This window comes from Haliaeetus leucocephalus, unplaced genomic scaffold (genome assembly GCF_000737465.1).
Source record: "Haliaeetus leucocephalus isolate CR32 unplaced genomic scaffold, Haliaeetus_leucocephalus-4.0 Scaffold170, whole genome shotgun sequence".
Lineage (NCBI taxonomy): Eukaryota > Metazoa > Chordata > Aves > Accipitriformes > Accipitridae > Haliaeetus > Haliaeetus leucocephalus.
Window position 1 is genome coordinate 743,353 of NW_010972606.1, and position 17,965 is coordinate 761,317.

The 17,965-nt window shown below is 39.5% G+C and overlaps 1 protein-coding gene across 1 annotated transcript in view; it reads right to left on the reverse strand.

Moving 5' to 3' along the window:
• The window catches only part of SCUBE1 (signal peptide, CUB domain, EGF-like 1), a 210,529-nt gene that overhangs the window by 78,599 nt on the left and 113,965 nt on the right, over positions 1-17,965 (reverse strand). The window contains exons 6-7 of the mRNA XM_010563586.1: positions 16,907-17,023; positions 13,950-14,039 (exon numbers count right to left, since the gene is read on the reverse strand). Of these exons, the coding sequence (XP_010561888.1) occupies positions 13,950-14,039; positions 16,907-17,023 (207 nt within the window). The remainder of the gene's footprint in view (positions 1-13,949; positions 14,040-16,906; positions 17,024-17,965) is intronic.

Below are 17,965 nucleotides of genomic sequence, written 5' to 3' on the forward strand. Positions count from 1 at the left end.
AAGGTCTCGAGGGCAAGACTTATGAGGAGTGGCTGAGGTCACTTTGCTTGTTCAGCTTGGAGAAGAGAAGGCTGAGGGGGGACCTCCTCACAGTCCACACCTTCCTCAAGGGGGGCAGCGGAGGGGGAGGTGCTGATCTCCTCTCTGGTGAGCAGTCACGTGACACGAGGAAATGGAATGAGACTGTGTTAGGGCAAGTTCAGATTGGACTTTAGGAAAAGGTTCTTCACTGAGAGAGTGGTCAGCCACTGGAACAGGCTCCCCAGGGAAGCGGTCACGGCACAGAGTTCAAGATGCGTCTGGGCGATGCTCTTAGTCATATGGATTAGTGCTAGGTAGTCCTGCGAGGAGCAGGGAGCCTGACTTGATGATCTTTATGGGTCCTTTCCAACTTGAGATATTCCATGATTCTATGATATTTCCAATAGGAAATGCTCATGTTTGGAAAGTTGAAGCATGGAATTAGAGACCTAAATTTCTTCCCTAGCTTCCCATAAGCTGCTATTTCATCCTTGGCAAATTACTTGCACTGGAGCTCACAAGAAATTTTGTGACATACTGGTCTCCTCATTTAAAATACATGCAGTATTTCCTATACTCATAAGATCTTTTGAAATTCATTAGCACACATGCTCTATAAATGTAAAATAGCATTGTTTTTATTGCTACCAACAGTACAGAAATTACTACCAATAGTACTGAAATTAAAAGCAAGACTTGACACTCCCCACTCTTTAATTTCCTTTTCCCCTGATAATATTTATTCCTCTGTAAATGTAACTTTTTACAGGGGTAAGAGAATTTCACCTTTTCTATCCAGTCTTAAATTCCTTTAGATTAGCATAATATGCAACAGAATTAATACAAAAAAGCATTATTTAACAGAGAGGTTGGTGTCTCTGTTTTGTGTTAACCAAGGTCAGTCATTTTGGATTGGCTCTATTTATGTTCTACTTAAAAAATTAATCCCATAAACTGGAATATGTGCATATACCTGCACCTATATGCAAAACTCTGCTTTCCCAGTCTCAGTCAACCTGCTAAAACATTTGATATAATGTTCAGTGTGATAAAAATTTGCTTAAGATAACATAAATTTTCAAATTATTCTCTGAAAACACAAAAAGATTAAAAAACCCTAAAGATGCTGTACATGTGTATAAGGTATAAAATGGGCAAGTAACAAAGTGATCAATCATGTTTTTTAAGAAGATCTAAACCAAAATAAGCTTCTTCAGGTGGTAGGCAAGAAATTAATTTCAGAAAGAGGCACTGTAAAGGTGTAATCCTGCACATCACAAGAGAAGGCTGAGCCAGGTGGCAGTCACAAAGAGCCCTCAGGAGAAGATGCTGAATATAACTTAGGCTCGTACTATTACTGTCTAAAAGCACAAACGCAATTTTGCAGTCACTGTGCCATTGTGCAGGCCACTGAGATACCAGTCAATGTGGTGTATTTCTACTGTGTTTACCTGTGCTGCTGTATCCTGAGCAAGACACAAGACAGAGGAGTACTATGTGGACCTCTGCATGAAGGAGGACGATTTTAATTTCATGTTATGCCCAGAACATATAAAAAGTATAGAAATATTGCACTAGTGATCCATGTCACTTCCCTTTGTCTGGTCAATACACAGTTCTATCACGAAGAGCCTTTAAGCCACAAGGCATGAAAGCAAAAGCAAGCCATCTAGTATCAGGGTGTTTTCTTTGGAGATACGGAGAAGTGATTCTCTGATCTTTTCTGTTAGCCAGCATGGCAGTCTGCAGTCAACAGGATTCAGAAAGCCCTATTTGTTTTCCAACTCTTGATCATAACACAATGACTGGAAAGAGTGGAGAACAACTGTAAATGAAAAAGCTGTTTTCAATAATGTTTGTATAAACATGAAAAGAAGGCTTAACAGAAGACCAAAAGTGGCCAGCTGTAGTGAATACAAAAGAAATCATATATAGCCTCAAGTGAAAATGGAGAGGGAAGCCACTTCAAGTCATCACTTACGTTGAAGGAAGTCTTGCAGCAGCTGCTGTCTTGATCATCTATCTCTTAGGAAAAGCACAAAAGGGAGCGCTAACAGCACCTTCTCTCACAGAAAAAGTTGTTCTTGGAAGAAATGAAATGAAAAAATTCTCTATAGCTAATGATTGCCATCTCCTTTGAATCAGAGAGGAAGGTTAGACTGACCTGTCTTAAAGCCTTGTGCAGAGGAAAAGGATTTTTTTGCAGCAACAGGTAAGCAATAAAAGATTAGGTTTCGTCACACCTGCAGGTTTATGACATCAAACTCCAAAGACAGGGAAATCCATACACTGCAAAATGTGCAGTGTGTGCCCCCTTTTCTCACTAATTAACACTAATTAGTAATTCGTAACTCGTTTAAAGGTAATTGCTGTTGGAAACATGGAGAGGCAGGTTTGTGCTGATTCTCAAATTTAAAAGGCTATTGAGGTGTTTAATGCTGTCCAAAGACACAAATCTGGGCAATGTCTGACTTTAGGACAAAAGGGAGATGAAGAGATTGCTGTCCCCCAAAACAAAGAATGTTCTCTCAGGTTGCCAAATTTCTGTAAACCATTTACGTTGATAAGGTAAGCGGTAAGTACAGCTGAAAGGAAGACATGAAAGGGAAAAAATGCTTGTTTTCCCTACATAGTTCCTACGATTGGCCAAATGATAACACTGACCACAGGGCAAGTTAAAGCAAACTAACAATTCAAATGCCTTTCATTTGGAATTAATCTGAAGTAGCCTAAAGCTCACTGGGGTCAGCAGAAATAGGGCGATTGGGCTTTGCTCCCAAAATCTGTACCACATTAGAGAACCTCATTTTGAGCCAACTTTTATGCCAGCCAAAAAGCAATTCATGATGGAGCAGTCTGGAGCTGTGAATTTAGAGTAGCTGTCAGGTCCTATCAAGTAGGTCATAGCCCAAGCAAAGTAATGAGCAATAATACTCAGAGTGTAATCGTATCTACTTCTACACTAGATCTGAATTTTGCAAAAGATCTGAACACAGTACTCAGACACATGAACAAGTCAATCTTGATGTAACTGAAAGCTAAAGATTGCAAGCAGAATGGCAGCTTTAGAGCAGTCACTGTCTCAGCCAGTGCAACTATGAGGTATATGGATTACCTTAGACCATTTTTTCCTAATGTGAAGTAATATTGCCTGGCAACCAGAGTGGCAAAAAGGGTTAAACTAATAGCAATCTCTGTTCCTCAGCAGATGTGCTGTAACTAAAGCTGTTGTAAACTGCTACTGTGTCTGAACCAAGAGATAACCTATTTGCCTACCCTAAACACATGAGTTGATTTGTCTGTATTTAACTCAGTGAAACACAAACTGACTTTCCAGGCTACATATACAAGACAGCAAAACTTATATATTTGAACAAGTGAGGAAAGATTAAGGATATCTGTGAAAGAAAACCAAATATCTGGCAATCTGTAAGTATGAACACTGAAAAGCTGAAAAATGCCCTGTTAATGTTCGTCACCTTGATAGCTATCACGAGACTTGCCATTCTCTCCTCATTTGCTTTATGTCCTGCACCGATTCACAACAGATTTTACAGTACATCTCAGCAGAAATGAAATTGCAGAACCAGTCTGAGGTAGTGCACACAGGATATCAGTGAGTCCTATCTTAAATTCAAACTGGATTTATTTTTTTAAGTAAGATTTCAAAGGAAACTGCCAGGAACTGTGTGATTCTTTTAAGAGGGGAAAAAATACATACTCATGACTGTTTTTATTTTGAGAAGACCTAATCTTAAACCATTAATTGCCATCATTTGTAATGATTCTTTGCATCACTGTGGCATTTTGGAGTCCTCATAAGGACCAACACCAGGACTCTTGTGCCAGCTACTATTAAGTTACAGTTACAAAACAGTGATGATGCTAAGGTATTAGAGCAGTTCTATGGGAGGGCCAGATCCTGCTCAGCTGAGTGGTACTGGCTGCCTCACCTTAAAGAACGTTGAACTCATTCATTTTAATACAAAAAGTATCTGGAAACAAATTAGCCCATAACTTGTACGTCATCTCCTCTCACACCCAAACCCACACTTGCTCAGTCTGGCTCAAAGGTAGCCTGTGCTGACATCTCATCCGTTTTCTTCACGTTGATATCACACCACAATCCCCACTGAATACAGCTCTTTCTGAATTCCAGGTATACTGGCTTTTTGCATAGTACACTCCTCCTCTTAACATTTATGTTCTATAGGTGAATCTTACAGAAGTAATTTTAACCACTAGTGGCATCACTGCTGTATGCAGGTGAACTGCACGACCATGCCTAACAACAAAGACTATCTAATTGGATAAAAAACCCACTTGAAATCCCATTCAAATTCCAAGCAAAAATACACAAATTCTGAAAGCCTGAAACTTGGAAGAGATTTAAACTTAACTCAGGAAAGGCAATTTCTTTTTTTAAATATTCTGTTGATTATACAGATGAGCTTGTCTTTAAGTAAGAGGGAATATGCAATATGTGTAAGAAAGCAATGAGACAGAGAACACATGCTAGGACTGCTGCTGCCATCCATAAAAAGAATCTTACTCCAAGTGGCAGTACATGCGCTATATGGCATGAGATCAGGGTACAAGGAGAGACCCAAAGGACAACGAGCACAAGTAGAAACTAAACACACAACTAAGATATTTGAATTTTCAGTTAAGTGAGAACTATGTTATTCTCATGCAAATTATGCTCTGTGATGCTGAAAGGATAGAGAAAGAGCATTCAGAGGAATATAATGAAAGAAACAAATAGCTGTGAACAGATGAAGGAGAAACTGAAAGAGCTTCATATTCAGGGAATGAAAAAGGTGAGACAGAAAGGGTAACTTCCAGGATGTGGAATTCTTCACTCCGTTATGCCTGTCTCCTCATTTCCTTGCAATTTCATGATTAGTAGAATTTTATTTGCATGAAAATAGGATGAGAATTCTGCACTGCCACATACGGAATGTGTGAAGAAACGACTAGGTGAATCTTGCACTGAATCATGAATCCCATAGCTCTCATTTCAGAAAAGTTTTGATTCCTCTTCAGCGAACACTACATATTTAGGGAACGTCACTTGACAGATTGGATCAGATGTTTTATAAGCACTGGATGAATCCAATCCAGTCCCTTAAAAATAGCACTATTGGTTGTGTTTGTGGTGCTTTTTCTAAATAGAAAAGCTGCATCTAAGAAAAACTGAAATAGTCCGAACATTGAGAAGGAGCATTATCTCCTGACCTTGGACAAATCCCTTCATTTAAAATGGAAAAGCAAAACAATGGAAGGTATTGGTAGGAATTCTGGATAAGGTCAGAGTCTTTATCATCAGCAAAGAAATGAAGAAAAGGGATTTTTACAGGAAATAGCACACCATTCACAAACCCAATGAATAAAAGTGACGATAACTCAAGATGAAAGGATCTGCCCTTGGGAGAGAGAGAATGCATGAATGACCTCAGGGATTCCTTCCCCCTGTTTTCTATGATTTCATACAGCAAAGTAGAACTGACAGAAAGAGTTAAAGTGAGGTCTTCGTTTCACAGTTAGTAACTGAGTTAGAGATCCTCCTGGCAATATGCCTGTTAATAATATGTTTTAAATGCTTTATTGATTAAAGCACAAAAAGATTGTGATGCATACAGAGCAGCACACTTGGCTTTCTGACAGTGAGCCATTCAGAGAAATAAAGACATATTTTAAGTAATTTGAAAGAGTCCTAGAAGGAGTACAACAAAGCTAGGAACTGAAGTACATACTGAAAAGGTGCTCTTGGCTTAAAGTGACCCTTGGTAGGCTGTAACTACAATAGAAGTTAATTGCTTTGGAAGAACACTTGAAAACAAACACTCTTTGAGACAGAAAATTGGGAGTAGGATCACCTGGAAACTCTCATTCCATTATGAAAGAGAACCAAAAATGAAGTCTGCAGAATCCATTTTTAGTTCACAGTGGAACAAAACAACCTAAGACTTTTGGAAATTTTGTAAGGGAAAATCAGAGCTCATAACACTCTTTATTCCAATGGCTTGGTAGTTAGGGCATTACATGCCATGTTAGAACACCAGCTCCTGTTTTCTATTCTTTTATGTTTATTGAAACCAAAGAATCCCAAGCCCTTATCAGGCTATCAGTTATCAGTACTGGCCCCAAGGGTAGAGCACCTTCATGAGGCAATAATGAGTTAGTCTGACTTTACAGCCCAACATTTCCCTTGAACATGGGTGGCAAATCACCATGCAGGGGTCTTCGGTATCATTTCCTCACATTTCAAATGAATGTTCTAACCGGACTACTGTGTACATTCTGTCTCCCTATTTTTGAAGATCATTCCACACAAAAGCACTGTGAAAACCAGAGTCTTCCCACAAAACTTACTTTTGATAAAAAGGAAAAGGCTTTTGCCAGAAAACTCTCATTAGATTAAAGGATTTTTTAGGTAAAGAATGCATGGCTTCAGTAAGTTCTACATTTCTACAGCTCCTTCCTGAGCTGCAAAGGAGCTAAATATGGCTCCATCACAGAGTCCTGAAATCCAGAAAATGGTGGATTTCCAGATGAACTACACAATCATCGCGTGTTATACAGTAATTCAAGACAGAGGTTTGACTTTGGAGAAGTTATTCACAGTGAACAACCAGACGAGAGATCTTTGGATGACTGAAAGAATGACCGAGGAAGGTTTCCATATTGATACAATGTCATTTTACACATGGCAGGAAAAAATCACTTTAATTATGAGACTCTGGTAATTCTAGTTAACTCTGTCAATTCTATTTTCCTGTAATCAAGAAAGAGCTGTATGTCTCTGCTGAAAAGAAAACAGTGATTCAAAGAGTTTAAGTCCTGAAATTTGTAACAAACAAAACACCAGACTGGAGGCAACAGCTTGGGTCAGGTAGGCACAATGGACTAGAAAGTCCACAACAGCAGTTACTCTATGATTCCAAAAAACATAAGCTATAACAACCCCTGCTGCTCTACCAAGCTTACGGTCTTCCATAGAAAAGACTATAATCCTCAAATTTGCAATGTGTCACAGGGAGAGGAAGAAGCAAAAAGAAGACTGCATACTAGAGAAGTTAAAAGGTTTTTATGTTATTCACATGCATGTTCATACAGGGCATAGATCCCTGCAAGTTAAGACCTGAGATTTTTTAGCCTTAAGACCACACAGTCCCGTACCATCAGTTCTCAGCTCTGGAATCCCAATAATTTCCAGGTGGACTAGGAGAAAGAAGGGGAGAAGTGTAGCTGACCATATGAATGTGCATATGGACAACGCATCTCAAGTAAGTGAGCTTGCTTCCTCGTCCAGTGATTATCAATATGAAGTTCACACATTGGGTGTGTGCCCTCTGTAGTCCCTATTTTATGCAACCTACCTGAAGGAGGATCTTGATTCATCAGAAACAGGTAAAGTAGAGAACTGCTCTGCTAAGAGCTGCATAATGCCTGGAAGCCCCTGTGAGGGGCAACTGCAGAAGCAAGGATGGTGCTTCAGGTGGGCTTTCTCCCTTGAATGCCTGGGGAGTATGTTCAGCTCACATCTGATGGTTCTACCTCTGCTCATTAACAATCAGGCCTGACACAATCTGTTACCTGCAGCAATAATCTGGGGTGGAAATAGGTATAACTAGGTACCTTCCTGCCACTGAGGCAATCGGGTGAGGGGTGCTCCTAAAAGATCTGCTCCCAGACAAATAAAAGTCAAAGCATGCTTGATGTCCAGGGTGAATAGGGTAGACTAATCCTTAGATAATTGTGGTTTAGGAAAAAATACCATATGGCTGACGTCTCAAGATATGTAAAGTCAGGTACCACTTCAGGTTCAAATGGGTAAACCTAACATAAGAAGGATCAGCTCTAAAGCTGTAAATCTCTCTGACTAGTTGATGTAAAAGATGCTAAAATGTTTGCCTTTGCTGCAAATGCAGTAAGTCATGACCATAAGCTCAAATTGTGTTTGTTTTTTAGTACGATGTGAGCAGCTCATTAAAATCCGTTGTAGGTACTGGGCTAAAAATCCCCTGAAATCACAACAGCTTTGGCCAGGACAGGATAAACAGTTACCCTGGCTGATGTTTCTAGGTACCTTCAGGAGGCACAAGACTGAATGAAGGAGCTGATGAGCACACAGAGAAAGGAGTGCTGGCACATCATGACAGTGGCCAAAGCAGGACCTGCACTTGTGATCTACTAGTCTGAAATGGCTCTGGCTATCTGCCACAATGTTTGAGATCCTTGGAGGTGGACTGATAGTGGAAGTACACTTTCCAAAGCAAGCCCACATTAAGGCAAAAAAAAAAGATTATTCTGTCCCATATAACATCCAGTAATGTTCTCTGTCATAAAGTAATCCATGGCAGAAATGCCCAAATTGAAATTTCCACAGCTCACATCTCTTGTGTTTGCTGCGGAGAGGAAATGGTCTTAGTGGACTGCACACTCGGCTCTCCAGGCAGGTAGCTGGGTGCTCATTATAAATGGCTGAAAGACTACTAAAAATGGAAAAGGAGCCATCTGCAGAAATCTAACCATTCTTGCCACAATAACGGAAAATACAGAACTAGTGAAAATACTACCTTAATTGCTGATTATGTGCCATGAATATAGATAGACCAAAGCCCTGCCTGTAAGCCACTCTTAAGAAATCAGGGATGGCATGTAATACGGGTACACATACAACATGTCCCAGCCTGGCAAAGCTGGTCCTTGTTGGTGTGATTCTCCAAATGACTTGAAGTGCTTCCTACACTACAGAAACAATCCAGACAGAGGTAACCTTTAGCAGTAGCAAAGTCCTGGACAGTTCCAATGCACTTTACAGTTTATACAAGCACTTCAACTGAGGGTAAAATAATTTGTAGGGATCTTGGGAGCCACCTTCAAGGGAAGGGAAGAGAATTACATTCCTGTATCTGAGGTGGGCTGCAAACAGCCTTTTTGATGACCCAAGAAGTCAGTGTGCAATGGCAAAACCTTAAGCTGTCCTGACACACGAGTTGAACATGTCTTGTGAAGGAGTGAATTTCAGTGTAGAGTTTGGGTTTCTGTAGACACTTGTAGTGATGGTATTACTGCCATTTGCACCATTATCCTGGCCTTAAACATGACTGCACTTCCTTAACTTCAAGATGGGCTCAATGTCCTATTGTGTTGCTCTACTGAAAAGAACTTTGTAAAACTCTCTTCTTGAGACAAGAAGGAACCAACCTTACATCTTCTAGGGCCAGAAGAAGAACATTTTATTGCCAAAGTGAGTTCTTACAACAGTAATCTCTGGAAAGAATGGAAAAGGTAGATTGAAGGTGAGGGAGAGAAACCTAGCCTTTGCAGTTGTTCTGAAGTCATTCGGCTTCAAGCCCAAATGAACCTGATACATTGACTGCTAAAGAGTACAGGGAGGGAAAAGAAAGAGGGTGAGAATGGGTCAGGTCCACCTCTTCAAAAAGTGCTGATCAGAGGGTAAGATCAAAGAAATGCCCCGGAAAGAACATCATGGTTGTGTCACTAAAGCATCTTAAGAATTCATGCAGTCTAGTAAGGCCTGTGATGATGACAATGTACCAAGTGACTGCATTTTTAAAGACAATATGAAAAATACATCATAAAATTTCTTGGTTTTAAGAGTTGATGTAAAGAGTAGCCAAAGAGCAAAGCATTACCTTTAATTAGGAGATGAGGACTTCTTGAGTTTTAAGACCAGACAGTTCTGCAGTTCTGGTTCCTCAAAGAGGATGTTTTCAGCTGCCTGTCACATCTTTGTAAGCAGTTGACTTATTCGTAATGAGGCAGCCCAATGGCATAACTGATGCTATAAAATCTTTTTTGTGTCCACAGTATCAAGTTCTATGTAAAAGAAAGCTTCAGGATATCAACAGACAATTGCTCTATAAAACCCCTGTAGCCTTTTCAAGCAAAAGACAGTGCCCAAGAAGAGAGTAATGCTAAGCCAGTGAGACTTGATAATTTACAATATATATAATGATAAAGTGCTAGAGTGCTGGATGACTCATCTTTACAGTTGTAGACTGCAGGGCCACTGAACTTATGAATTCTATCCAGGGCTGCAATAGCAAAAAGAGATTTGGAAACTGGGTACATGAATAAAAGCAACTTCCATTGCTGAAGATGCGACACTGGACAAAACATTTTGAAGATATGTGTATTAGTAGGATTGAGTAGAAATTTGGTACTTCTGAAGTTGTGTGCCCACACTAGAATGGTTTTCATCCAGGTAGGCAGGGCATGATATACTGTGTTTCAAACTGATGCTGGATTTAGACTGAATGGTATGTGAAATGCATTAGCACACTCCTCTAATCAGGTAGGGCAGTCTCATGCTATGACGGGAAAAATAGTCCTGGCAAATAGGTTCTCAAGGAAAAGAAGGTAAAGGAAACTGGGGAGGTCTCTGTGACTGCTCCTACGAAATACACTGAAAATATTTTCAGAAAAAAATTGTGTTGTACTATACAAAACAGAGATTTGAACATAATTTTAAGAGCTGAAGGCAGTGCTCAACTAACTGCAAGATAAACTACATCAGATGTTTAAGAAGACCTGAAAACACTGGTTGTGCCCTAGATTTATAGTAAGTGCAAGGTGATCTGCAACAAGGTGGATGTAAACATACCTTGCAGATAATGGTAATGCTCTGGTTTTAAATGCTTGGATGTGTGCACTGTCCTTCCTAATCTACAGAACGTACGTGGCTCGACATCCAGTTTATAGCACCCACCACAGAACTCTGGCAGATGGCAGAACCTCACCAGAAGCCCACCTGCAGTACAATTAAGGCTGCACTCCTTTCCATTCTACAATGGCAATGGCCCAGGGGGAAGTGAAGAAAATGTAACTGATCTGCATGAACAGCAATGCAGTGCAACATTCACCCATCAGAGAAAAGTCATTCAGTGCCATCTCTTTAATGAGAGTGCTCTTTACTCTGAATCCAAGTGGTTTTGTCTGAACAGGGGAGATAAAGGACAGCTGGAAGCTCTTGGGGTCTTTCCGAACATTATGAAAAAAGTTGCATAAAAATTCCCAGGAATCATTAGATGGCTCTAAAGGAAGGTTTCTTGTAGATCATCAGAGAAGACCAGTTTCTTGTCTGCCCCACAAGATCTAGATAAAAATGCATCTAACAGGAAGGAAGGAAGTGTATTTATCTGCTTTTCTCTGTTTAAGATTTAGCCATAAGTCACAGGACCACACCCTGACTAGAACACAGGCCCCTGTACGAGTCACTCTGAGCCACAGAGGTGGCCAGTGTTGCTGTAGCAAAATGAGTGGCATAGGCAGTCATGTCTGACAGCAGTCCTGTTCTCCTAAAGTAATCTCATGTAAGTTTATTCTTAGCCTTGGCTGATATTAAGGGTTATACAGATCATAAGTCATTTTAATAGCATGCAGCAAATGACAGGGGACTAGAAATTATTGTCTCAGGGCTTGCAATTGAAAGCATCTTTCATCAGACTACTAAAATTACATGAAGTCATCTACTTTTCCTACTCTCCCAAGACTGTCTGCAGGAGGGTCAAAAATCACAGTCCATTTACAAAAGGTGGTGACAAAGTTTCCTGAGGAGCCTTCCAGTACTTTCTAAAACAGCTGTTTAGAAAGCATCTGAAGATACATGGAATTTCATGGAAATGTCACTACACTTTTGAGATGTAGTAAGACTCCATTAAAAAAATAAATGGTGGATTTTCTGAGCATCAGACATCAGTAGAAATAAACAAGTAGAAAAGTCCCTAAGTTATAAGCCACCCACTCAGATCTCACTTACTAATTAAATTTCTTTTCAGCTCTAGTTAATGTTTTTCTAAGGAATCAGTTGTTCAAACACAGCATGTTCATAAACTCTCAGCTCTTGGCTGATAGCTGCTAATACAGGAGGTACTGAAGAGTTAAACAATGTATTTTGCAAACTGGATTTTTAACTATCTCCCTAAACCTATTTCTAGAGTCTACGTTCAGCTTGGAACTTGCAGACCTGGTGTAACTAAGAAGCTTGTTGCTAATCGTAATTTAGTAATTCTATTTGCCTGGACTCTTGTAAGGAGTGTGAGCTTATTTTCAGGTTGGATAATTTTATCAGAGGGTGAGGCAGCAACGCAATGCACTATGTTGCCCAGTCCCTCTAAACCATTTTGTACATACTGTTAGTGGCTGGGCAAACTCACCATTTAGACCTAGAGGATTGGGTTTTCCAGTGGTCTAGAGGCCATTTGCACATTTTTTTCCTGACTTCCTGTGAGACTATGGGTCTTACTGAAATTACAGCTAGAAGTGTTAACAGCACCTTAAGAAAGCAAGATGAGCTGCCTCACGGCTTTTGTTAGCCATGTTTAATTAATTAATTAATTACTAATTAGAATGTAAGGCATGTTTAATTAATTAATGAAAACAGTGCATCATTAAACAATAAATTAATACGGGTCACTTGATAGGTCTGCAAACTAATTACAAATTAACAATCCTAGATAATCTCAAAATAAAGGAACATATGCCCAGGTTTTCACACGAGGGAAAATATTTTACCTCAATATTATCATCTAATACCATTTCAGAGTTGTAACACCGTGCCATTTCCTACACAGTGGTTGTATGCTGGCCTATGGTTAAGCGGATGGTTTGTCATGGGTGAAGAGATACAAGTGATGTGGAAACTTTATAAATATTGTCACCCACTCCAACTATTAGCCCAGCAGTCAACTAAATATTCAAAGTGAGGCTTCTGGTCTCCTAGAGGCGGTCCTTCCAGATAGGTGTGGATGCTTACAGCCAGAGCTGAGCTCGCCAAGGGCTAGCCGGACAGAGTCTGCAATGGACTCAATGGATTTAAGAAATGAAATAACGACCAGGAGGGAAGAGAACAGAATCTCGTCCTGTCAGAATCTCTTCTATGGGTGAAGAATCCCTGTCTTATAAATGGTTCATTGGGTACATCTCACCAATGCTCACTATGTTTAAAACCTAGTGGAAAGAATTATAAGTGGTGAGTAGGGCATCAGAATGGAAAACACAGAGTAATAAACCACCTGAAACCCTCCAAACTGCCAACATCATTCAGCAGTCTGTGCTACCCTGCGCTCTTTGTCACATGAAAAGAGTCTGGCAGAGGTCCAGCCACTCTACCCTTTCTATTCCCGAAAGGTTATTCTCACTAATGGCCATAAATGTAACATGAAGAAGACAAGCACAAGGGTGCGCAATGGGTTAACTGAGAGCAAAGGCTACAGAACTATCTTCATTGTTCAATGCACTTCCTCATCCCTTCCACTCTCAGGCTCCAACAACACAGAGAAACAAGCCATGGTTCAGTCTTCAAAGAAGAACATATGGAAACTCACTAGTCACTAGGGAAAGATCTTTCAGTGGCTACTAACATAGCTGCATAATGGAAATAAATGAATTTCCAGTCATAATGTTTACATTTCAATCAAAAGTGTTGCAAATTTTAAGTAAGCAAATACAGTTGTTCATTTAACACCACATATGTGATACAACATTGTTTTATATCATCATCATCCACTTAATAGTCAATAGGCAGGTCTGCAACATGAGATTTTTCAGGAATCCTACAGCAACACATACACACAAACACACACAAATCACATGTAGGAAATAGCCTGCATAAGGTAAGTAAGGTTAATGGCAAAAGCTTCTTTCTATGCAGAAGAAATTGAACATTAAAGCTGCAGCATTAGGAAAAAAAAGTTTAAAAACAAGAAATGAAGTCGTACAACAGATGAGAACTTAACAAAATTGGTGACCTTTCCACACAGATGAAGCCAGGTTAAAAAAAACAACAAACCAAAACAAAACCAAAGGGACCAAATGAGACCAAAAGAGAACCTCCCCCCCACACACATACAGACAAAAGTGAGAGCACAACAAAGGAAGTGGAAGAAAAGTGTTACCCATAAGTAGCCGCCGTTTCACCCGCTTGTCCACATCAGCTACTGACGTGGCATTGTACTCAGAACTCTCAATTGCAGCCTCATCCTTCTCTAAAACACAAGTAAGGGACAAACATGGAGCAGTTGGTTAATCACAAGCCCAATTTTCCACTGCCTAAGACAGTTTCTTGGCATGGCACAGCCAAAGCCAAGAAGCAAGGCATGAAAGCACTAAATCCCCGTTAGAGAGTTAATTCCCTTTGAGACCCCAGGATAAAATTAAAGGGTGTTTAGGTAAAGGAGGAAGAAAGAGGGGGAGGAGGAAGAATGGTCAACCATGAAGTAATTAAACCACATACAGGAAGCTAGATTCCTACTGGAGAACAAGACAGCGAACACAAGTGCCCCAGAGAGGTGTTAATGATAAAAATTAAAATTCAGGGATGCTAGTTAAACAAACTACAAAGACAAACTGTAAAGTGATTCAGGCTAACAGTGGCACCAGGATCTGAAGATGGCAGGCGGAAGACCGAGACAGAGAGAGAGAGCTAGAAGAGTCCGGTGATGGATGGGCACAGATGCACCATAGTCTCGTACACACTGACATGTTGTGAGGAGAAATCAAACAACAGCATGCAAATTAAACAAAAACAACAACAAAAATAAACAAACAACAAACCAACCAAACAAAAAAAGATCAATTTGGGCAGTGCTGGTTGCCTGCTTGTCTATGAAACACTACTAGCTAAACATTCAATGCTAGGAAAGATGTTGCAAGAACAGGGTTTAGTAATTTTATAAGCATGCAGTAAGCAAGATGATGTCAGCAAAGGTCATTTTACAAGGTAGTCTCTGATATCCTACATGTAAGAGTTTCATACAGCATAATGAGGACTTTAGTTTGGTTATGCTTCATTAGGAATACACAGAAACAGTCACAAGTGTGGGAAGAGATGATCAGTAAGTGAAATAAAAATAAAGATTTCTGATACTGGAGAGCAATGGAGAAGCAGCAGCTGAGTAAATAAAATGATTTATACGGAGAGGGAAATGCTTATTAGGAAAAAAACCAAAATGCAAGTGGGGACTTTCACATGCAGCAAACATAAAAAAATAAAATAAAAGGATAAGTCAAGCAAACGAAGACAAAATATGTTAGACAAAGGGTCAACAAGTATTTATCTGGCATTGCAGAAGTTTGCATTCTTGCAGTGATGCCTGGAATATATACACCACTGAAGACAGCAAACACTGGAATCACTGAAGTGAGGAGGAGGAGGAGGCTGGCAGGTTTTGTTTGTGGCAACACTACATGGTTGAGTGGTAACAAGAAGTTGTTTTGTTTTGTTTTTAACAAGTTCTAGATGGGATCAGGCTGCAATAGAGGCTTTTGTTTGAGGTTTTTTAGGTTTTTTTTCTCTGTAAATAATTAATGAACGTCAGTTATCAGACAAGACAGGCAATCAGGAACCATCACCAGAAAGCAGGAATAAAAATTAAAAAAATAAAAATAAAAATTTAGAAGTATTCTAAGAGAAAGAACTACTCAAGAGGGAAGAAAATCAGCACAGGCACTTACATCACAAGACCAAGGAATGTAACATGGAGTTGTATGTATTACATTACACAAACAGAAAAAAAAGTAAAAACAGGTGCAGTGTACACAGCTTTTAAAATAATTTTTACACACTGGACAAAATAAAACATCAATCCAAGGATATTAATGAACGCTAATAAATAAAAGATCAATTATCCATTCAATAAAACCGGCTCTCAAGGCCCTCGCTCTTGCAAATTCTCTGCATCTGGAACTGCCACAGGCTTTAGGGAGGGTTATTTAAACAGAGGGACTGTACGATGGAGCCCTCTGTGTTAATCAAAAGTACTAGCTGAGAGATCCTGTAAGCTGAGACATAGCTTGTGTATACAGCGAGGCAGAGTCCAGCACTGAACCTTGTTCAGCTCTACCCCTGCCAGCATAACCCTCACCCCACCACACAATTTGTGCAATCAAACCCATCAGAAGCGAGTGAGGCTCCGGGCAGCCACGGACTTTTATGCCGTGGATCTGACCAAGGGATCACTAAAGATAACTGACACATTTCCATGGGTTTCAAGTGCTCTGTCTTGCAGTATTGATAAAGGAGAGAAAAGATGATAAATATGTGTCCGTTCTTTTTGAACCTCAGGAAATTACTAGGAATTTGTAAGAATTTGAAATTAAACAAACAAAAAAGTCAAGATGACCACAATGCTAATGAAAACCATTACGGATTTTAGGTTCTGAGCTGTGAGTAAGAATTTCCAAATCTTAACTTGCAGTATGCAAAAATATCTTTTTTTATTAAAAAAAAAAAGCAGGGTGGAAAGAAATGGTGTTAAGCAAATAATATATTTCATAACTGTAAATGCTTGCATAGCATCCCCCAAGATGCTCCACCTCTTGAATGGCTTTTTCCTACTGATAACCTGAGTGAAAGCTTATTCACTACAACTGCTGTTAATTTTTAGAATCATAAAACATACAACAGGGAAGAAAGCACATCATGATGATTAATTTTCCCCGATAACAGCTTAGAAAAGAAGATCATTTTCCTCACCTTGCTTATGCAAGGAAGTCTTGACTCCTGAAAGTGAATGGAAGAGCTGAACTTTCATTCATAATTATGAAAGTTCTACACCTTTTTACTTCAAAAATTATTAGAGTTATGAAAAGAAATAAAAATTGCAGAGGAGTAACAAATGCATACTTCATTAACAAACATTTTGACAAAACACACACAAACGCTTCTCCCTCTGCATAGTGTGACTTTAGCTACTACGGCCAGGAACTGCTGTTATACACTTCTCTCAGCAATGGTGCTAAACGCCTGTGAGATACAAACACACACGCGCGCACGCACACACACACATACATATGTGCACATATATATTCTATGAAGAATACGAAATAAAATGCACTGCAGAGAGGTACTTACCAATGCAGGTTCGGCCATCCGAATGTAGGGCATACTTCTGATGACAACCACACACAGGACCAGTATCTGTGTCATCACAGGTGTGTTGGCAGCCTCCATTCCCATAGTTACAGGTTACTAGTTAAGCCCCAAATGAATGTGTATATATGTATATATAAATAAAATGACAATGAAACCAATTAGTCTTGAGGGCCTTTCAGAATACAGAAGAGCAGTAACAAACCAAGACATAAGGCAACATCACATTTGTATTTGCAGTTCTTTGCATTTCTTATTCTTTCTGACCCCCCTTATCTTAGCCACGCTCCTGTCTCATGCCCTACTCTCAATCCGTGCAGTGAACTAAAAAAGAGAAAAAAAAAAAAAGCAGCATGTGCTACTTTTTCCCCAGCCTATTTGCATTCATAATTTTAGTATGAGTGGTTCCATCTCTGCCTAAAAGCTACATGCTTCATATCCGTGATGTACATGGCATGAAGAAATGAGCAGTCTACTAATACAGACGCATATTTTCAAGTCTATAGACAGCATTTCTCTTTTCCTTCCCCTTCATTTTCTAAGTGGAGGAAGCAGACCAAACAGCAAGAATAGAACCATATAAGTCTTGAAATCTATTATTTCAAGTACTGGTTCTCCTAGAGTAGAAGATGTTTAAAAATAAAACAGGAAACTTGGGGGTTTTTTTCTTTCTTCTCTGAAACAACAAATACACAGCTGCTATGGCCCTGCAGTGCACTGGCCTCAACAAGAAAGGAAACATTGGAGATGTCACTTTCACTTCCAAGCATACAGTGCAAAATGGCTTTTAGCAATTAAAATGTCCTCCAGTGAAAAAATACTAAAAATACATTAAAGCAAACATTTTTCATGAGAGGTCGTTTTGAAGTTTACACGAATTAATAGGTCAGATTCAATTTCCTTTGTTACATGATGGATTTAATTTCTGACTATTAAGACAAACCAGTTTTTAAATACTAAGCGGGCTAGCGCCATTAACAATGCCTCTTGTTTGCCCCTGTTCCATTTAAACCTTTGCAGTTGCATAGCTTGATGCTGAAT